Source organism: Erinaceus europaeus, chromosome 11 (assembly GCF_950295315.1).
Source record: "Erinaceus europaeus chromosome 11, mEriEur2.1, whole genome shotgun sequence".
Classification (NCBI taxonomy): domain Eukaryota; kingdom Metazoa; phylum Chordata; class Mammalia; order Eulipotyphla; family Erinaceidae; genus Erinaceus; species Erinaceus europaeus.
This window is the reverse complement of record NC_080172.1, coordinates 118,600,391-118,607,535: the sequence shown is the minus strand read 5'-3', so window position 1 is coordinate 118,607,535 and position 7,145 is coordinate 118,600,391. Positions and strand designations below refer to the sequence as shown.

Below are 7,145 nucleotides of genomic sequence, written 5' to 3'. Positions count from 1 at the left end.
TTCCTCCTATCATTTCTCCCCCACTGGGAGTTTGGACTCCAATTCTTTATGAGGAGCAGAAGGTGGGAGTTCTGGCTTCTGTAATTGCTTCTCCACTGGACCTGGGTGTTGGTAGGTGGATCCATCCCCCAGCCAGCTCCTCTTCCTGCTTTGAAGGAATAAAAGCCACTGCGTTTAGAACAGACAGGAAGCAATAAAAAGGAGTGCTGTTAACTTTTTTAAAAAAATTTATTTATAATAAGGAAACACTGACAAAAACCATAGGATGAGAGGGGTATAACTCCACACAGTTCCCACCACCAGATCTCCGTATCCCATCCCCCCCCCCTGATAGCTTTCCTATTCTTTATCCCTCTGGGAACATGGACCCAGGGTCATTGTGGGGAGCAGAAGGTGGAAGGTCTGGCTTCTGTAATTGCTTCCCCGCTGAACATGGGTGTTGACAGGTTGATCCATACTCCCAGCCTGTCTCTCTCTTTCCCTAGTGGGGCAGGGCTCTGGGGAAGCAGGGCTCCAGGACACATTGGTGGGGTCGTCTGTCTGGAGAAGTCTGGTTGGCATCATGGTGTCATCTGGAGCCTGGTGGCTGACAAAGAGTTGAGATACAAAGCCAATAGAAGGAGGGGAAGCAGCCTCCTGTCTTCTCCTAGCACTCACTTGTCAGCTTCAACCACTAACACAGCAGAAGAGAAACCTCTTGAGACCAGAATTTTTCTGAGGCCTAGCTGGGATATACAAGGGAATCTAGACGGCTCCTGCCTCACTTGTTCCTCCTTCAGCATTCATACACAGAGAAGAAAGAGGCTTTATATTCAGACCTGAAGCCACCAGCATCTGTGGTAGAACACAAGGAATGCCAGAGGGCTTCAGGAAGTAACTAATAATCACGACCTGTATTCTAAAACTATCTGGAAAACAGATGCTTACTTTAACAATGGCTTGAGAAATGGGCTTATATTTTGAGGAAGAGAGGGGCTCTCCTAAAACAGCTAAGTTCTTGTAATAATTATTTGTTTTGGACAGAGACAGTGAGAACTTGAGAGAGGAGGGGAAGATCAAGAAGGAGAGAGACAGAAAGACACTGCAGCCCTGTTTCGCCACTTACAAAACTTTCCCCCTGCAGGTGGGTGGGGACCAGGGGTTTGAACCTGTGTCCTTGCCCACTGTAATCTGTGCTCATAACCAGGTGCATCACCGCCTGGCCCCAACAGCTTAGATTTTCACTGTGCTCAGTTGTAAGTGATGTACATCTCAAGAGAGGAGCATCCAGGGAAAGCCCAGCCCTGAGAATCTTCAGTACCTTCAGCTTACTGGGAGGCATAACCAATGACCCTGGGCATCCCCCTGTTGAGTTGAGCTGGCTGCAACTTCCCACAATGACCCCAGGGACTCCCGGGAGAGTCATGTGTGGCCTGGTCAACATTCTTCATGCTTGGAAACCCACATGTATCGTCCTCCTGATGTGCTGTGTGATGGGGTGGCGACCTGGGGTACTAGGGAGTCACCTGGGGTGCTGGGGGTCACCTGGGATACTGGGGGTCACCCGGGGTACTGGGGGTCACCTGGGATCCTGGGATACTGGGTGTCACCTGGGATACTGAGGGTCACCTGGGGTACTGGGGGTCACCTGGGATACTGGGGGTCACCTGGGGTACTGGGGGTCACCTGGGGTACTGGGGGTCACCTGGGGTGCTGGGGGGTCACCTGGGGGACTGGGGGTCACCTGGGGCACTGGGGGTCACCTGGGGTACTGGGGAGTCACCTGGGGTACTGGGGATTCACCTGGGGTATTGGGGGGTCACCTGAGGTACTGGGGAGTCACCTGGGGTACTGGGGATTCACCTGGGGTACTGGGGGTCACCTGGGGTACTGGAAGTCACCTGGGGTACTGGGGGTCACCTGGAGTGCTGGGAGTCACCTGGGGTACTGGGGTGTCACCTGGGGTCCTGGGGGTCACCTGGAGTGCTGGGAGTCACCTGGGGTGCTGGGAGTCACCTGGGGTACTGGGGGTCACCTGGTCTGAGCTGAGGAGCTTGTCTGCCTTTCCATCAGCGGCTCCCTTCGTCAGTGTTGTCCAGTGTCAGCAGGGCTGTGGGGTGACTTGAGGACAGAGTCAAAGCCATCCATCTCTCTCTCCCACACAGAATTCTCAACATGAAGGCCTTCCTGTTGGCAATGACTGTGACCTTTGGTAAGAGCTGACCCTGGTCACCAAACACAGAGAAGACAGTCCACAGAGAACGGTTCCCGGGGGAAGGCTGTGGCGCACCTGGCTGAGTGCACACATTACAGTGTGCAAGGACCTGGGTTCAAGCCCCTACACCCCACCTGCAGGCGGGCCACTTCACAAGTGGTGAAGCAGGGCTGCGGGTGTCTCTCTGTCTCTTTCCCTCTCCATCTCCCCTTCCCCTCTCAACTTCTCTCTGTCTATCCAATAACAAATACGACTATTTTAAAAATTAAATGATAAATAAATAATTCCTTTTTAAAAACAAAGAGAGAGTAGCCCCATTAATACCCAGCTTTCTGTCTATTGAAAAGGCCCAGGTTCCTGGAGGAGAAAGTAGCCAAGAGGCCCAGAGAGAAGGGCTAGGTTCAAGGACCCAACCGTCACCAGGCAATTTTTTCCAGGTCTGCTGCAGGTCCACGGAGATTTATGGAATTTTGGGAAGATGGTCTGGAAGTCAACAGGGAAAAACATTGCGTCCAGCTTTGGTCTCTATGGTTGCCACTGCCACTGGGGTGGCAAAGGGGCCCCCAGAGATGCCACAGACTGGTGAGTCCAGCCCAGCCCTTCCCGGTGCTCACGGTGGCCCCAGGAGGACTGGAAACCCCATGGACAACATGCTTTCTTATCACACAGAAAAGCAACACCTGGCTGAGCGCACACACTACAGCGCACAAGGACCCGGGTTCAAGGCCCCGGTCCCCACCTGCAGGGGAGAAAGCTTCACAGGTGGTGAATCAGGGCTGCAGGTGATTCTCTGTCTCTCCCCACTCTCCCTCCTCTGCCCCTCTCAATTTCTCTGTCTCTGTCCAACAATAACTTTGAAAAAGAGAGATAAACAGCTCACGTGTAGGGAACTTTGTTCTGGATTATTCCAAAATCACCAGCCCACTACCTAGGGTCACGGGGAAGATCATGAAACACCCAGTTTGTTGGAACTGTGAGAAAGCCAACACTAATACACTGTTCCGGCCGCAGGTGCTGTGCTGAGCACGACTGTTGCTATCGCCGCCTGGCAAAACAGGGATGTCAGACCAGAGCTCTACCCTACAAGGCTGATTACAGCGGCGGCCAGATTCACTGTGGTAAGAAAGAGTCTTACTGAGACACACAGCCTCTCATGCATGGGGCGCCCACTGTGACAGATACTGTGCTGGCAGAGAGGACAGTGTCTCTGTGTTACATGTTCATAGCTTAGTGGGAAGTTCAGGAAATGAAAACACAGTATGATAAAAGCTTCAACAATGAGGCTACTGAAAGGGACATGGTGAGCTCCCAGGACTCGTGCTACAGGGAAAGAAGCTGGAAGACGACATAAGGGAAAGGCCTGGCATGGGACCCAGGGTCAGCAGAGAGCCAGAGGTCAGATGTGCTCTTGCCTTTGATGCCTAAAGACCCAGAGAGAAGACACATGGGGGCTAGTCAGAGAGCAAGAGGGGAGACAGAGAGAAGGCAAGAAGGGGCAGGTTGGTGCTAATCAGAAGGCTTTCCTCAGAGGATCCACAGACAAGAGAAGATTGGGCTGCATGGACACAGTCTGGAAGACCACGAACCACTTAACCCACTTAGTGGGAGCTGTTTCTGTGAGCAGGAAAGGGAAGGCAAACAGGAACAGGCTAGAAGGGAGTGGCGTGCCCAGCTGAGCACACCACGTGCTACCATGCACAAGGGTCTGGGCTCCAGCCTGGCACCCCACTCACAGGAAGGGTGCTTCTCGGCAGTGAGGCAAGTCCTGCAGGAGTCGAGGCCTGAGGGGAGGAGAGAGAGGTGTATTAGGAAGGGTTTGATCTCCCAAGAGCCTCAACTCCTGAGTGGGGATTTGGGAAGCCTGACCCCGTCAGCCTGGCCTATTTAAGATAAGATATTATGTCACCTTACCACGACCTCTCCACAGAGCAGTACTTTTTTAAAAGATCTTATTCCTACTTAATAAGAGGGAGATGAAAAAGAGAGAAGCAAGACGTCATCCTGGCACATTCGATGCAGGTACTAAACTTGGGACCTCAATGTTCTAGACACTGCACCACCTACAGAGTGCTACAACAGTGCTCTCAATGGAAACAGCATGGTGGTGGGGGAGAGACAGCACAGTGGTGCTGCAAAGAGATTGTCATGCCTGAGGCTCCAAGGTCTCAGGCCTGTGTAGCCTCTGAGTCCCTGTCAGCTTGAGTTCGCACTTCATGGTCACAGCTGGGAACATTCTAGGCTGATCCCTCTCTCCACCGTCACTGGTCACTTCCACCAGGAACGTCATCACAAGCCCTCCTGTGGCCTCTCCAGGACCTGCCCTCACTGCAGAGCAGCCATGGTGGGGACTCCCCGCTCTCTGGAGGGAGGCTGGTCAGCCTGCTCTGCCCCTTGAGGAAGACGGGTCCTGACACGAGTGCAGGAAGTTGATGACTTCTAACCTGGTGTTTATCTCTTCATTTCAGAGGAACAAGACGCCTGTAGTGCTCAGAAGTGTGAGTGTGACAAAACAGCAGCCCTCTGTTTTGCAAAAAACTTGGATACATATAATAAAACCTACCAGTTCTACAGCAGAAGGAAGTGCAGAGGGAAGGCCCCCCAGTGCTGAAAGCACCTCTCCCCTGGAAGCATCTGGACTGAGTCTCCGTCTCTTGGAACCCGGCTCCACACCATTGTCCACTCCCTAGAAATGAAGCCCTCCTGTCCTGTCCAAGCAGGGATCTCATCTGTCACCAAAGTCATCGATCTCTGCCCCTCGCTTGCTTCCTCGGGCAGCAGGTCTCCCATTTCCATGTTCCCCCACCCAACCTCTACTGAGCAGTAGCAGCCACAGCCTTGGAGATCTTCTGAATAAAGGAATTCATTGAAAAATTCTCTGTGTGTATGTGTGTGTGTGTGTACAAGTGTGTGTGCAGGTGTGTGTAGATGTGTGTGCAGGTGTGTGTAGGTATGTGTGAAAGTGTGTGCAGGTGTGTGTAGGTGCCGGGGTAGCCTGAGGGTGCTTCTTCCCGAGCACGTGCTCTCTGGGTTGGAGAGAACTCAACTGGAGCCAACCTAGCTGCTGCATGGGAGAGGGATCAAGAACTCGTGCCGGGCTAGCGTCGCAGGAGAGAGACTCTGGGACTCTCAGAGCCGGAAGGCAATCCCCAATGTGTTGAAACAGAAGAGTGTTGTATGCTTCACATTGGTTTTGGTCTCACCGTCCCCCCGCCCCCGCCTCTGGGAGACTGTGGTATGGCCCCTGCTAGTTTCACGGGCCCCCTTCTCCCCGCCCCCAGGACCCCTACGGATTTCGAGAGTTCTTGCCGCTGCCGCCGGAGGAGAAGGATGCAGGACAGATCTGTGTGGTGATTGGTTTGGGTTAGTTTTTGAATCTTGTTTGTGAATAAAGAAATACAGCTTCTCTGCTCAGCCATGTGTCCCCAGTCTCTGTCTACCGCTGCGAAGCTAGCCCGGCCTGCTGGAGCCCCGAACATTAACGACAGAAGAGCAGCTGTATATATACTCACCAAGTAGGATGGAAACAGGATGTGACATAGAGAGGGTGGAGCGAAAAGAGACTGGTGGAAATCAGGGTGAGTACGAGAGGGGGCAGAGCAAAAAGACATCGTGAACCAGTGGGGATTAAACCAGTGCCCTGCAGGCAGGGAGGTTCCTAGGTAACTGGTTATGTAAATAGACTGCAGGGATAAGCAGGGGGATTCTGGCATACTGCCCAACATGTAGGTGTGTGTGTGTGTGTGTGTGTGTGTAAGTGTGTGCACAGGAAGTGTGCTCAGGTGTGTGTGCAGGTGTGTGCACAGGTGTGTGCAAGAGTGTTTATGCAGCTGCACTGATGCAGGGCCCTAAGAACATCCTGGTACAGGATGGGCTGTTGCAAGTGGCTAAAGTATTGTTGGTTGCCAGGCTCTGGTCAGTCCCCTCACACCCGCACACCAAGCTTCACCCCTCATCTCAGTGGACTTCGCTTTGGAGCCAACTCCATGGTGTTTCTGTGTGAATTAACAACATTCACATATTCTTGTACAATTAACTGGTGTATCTTGTCTGGCCACCATAGACCTGCCTTTGTCAGCCAACAATTTAAAGATGTTTCCCTTTATAACATCACCAATGCCACGGACATCCTTTACTACCCCCAAAGACAAATGGCTGTTCCCCTGGACATCACATCCACTGACTGCTTCCCTTAGACTTAAAATATGATCCCACCTCTTCATCCCTTCCTTACCTGTCTACATTAGTTGTGGGACCCTAGCTTGTTTTACTTCTTCTGCTCACAATAGGTCCTATAATTCTTTTTTTCAACATTTTAATTTATTTATTAATGAGAAAGAAAGGAGGAAAGAGAAAGAACCAGATATCTTTCTGGTACATGTGCTGCCAGGGATCAAACTTGGGACCTCACGCTTGAGAGTCTAACGCCTTATCCACTGCGACACCTCCCAGACCATGGTCCTATAATTCTTAACAAGCTAATAGCCTTTTTGTGACAACAGATTGATGCCATAAAGATGCAACCTATACAAACTCACTATCATAGGCTGGACATGGAAGAATATTGAGTTGCTGTGGAGGATTTGCCCCCCTCCATCAGAACGTCCACCATGTAGAGGGCTGGCTAGCCAATGACGGGTAAGGGGAAACTAGCGCTATCCAGTCAACCTAAGACAGAGCACCTGGTACTACTGGGCAAAAATGACCAGGTGTTCCAATGACGGGTAAGACGGAAGGCTGATCGCCAACCTAAGAGAGGCACAGTCCACCCTGCCACAAAACAAAGTCCGTCAAACATCAAAACATGATATAAGACAGGGGGACATGTGGGGAGCCACATGTGCCCTCAAGGTTGCTATTGGCATGGCCATAGAGTTTATGTTAAAAGATAGTTCCTGGGAATCGGGCGGTGGCGCAACGGGTTTAGCGCAGGTGGCGCTAAGTGCAAGAACTG

The 7,145-nt window shown here is 51.9% G+C and overlaps 1 protein-coding gene across 1 annotated transcript; it reads left to right on the top strand.

Annotated features, from left to right (window-relative positions):
- Positions 1-2,154: 2,154 nt before the first annotated feature.
- On the top strand, positions 2,155-4,922 carry LOC103124093 (phospholipase A2, membrane associated-like). Its single transcript, XM_007534782.2, has 4 exons — positions 2,155-2,191; positions 2,632-2,776; positions 3,206-3,312; positions 4,660-4,922. The coding sequence occupies exons 1-4, from the start codon at positions 2,155-2,157 to the stop codon at positions 4,800-4,802; spliced, it is 432 nt and encodes a 143-aa protein (XP_007534844.2). The 3' UTR covers positions 4,803-4,922.
- Positions 4,923-7,145: the final 2,223 nt, after the last annotated feature.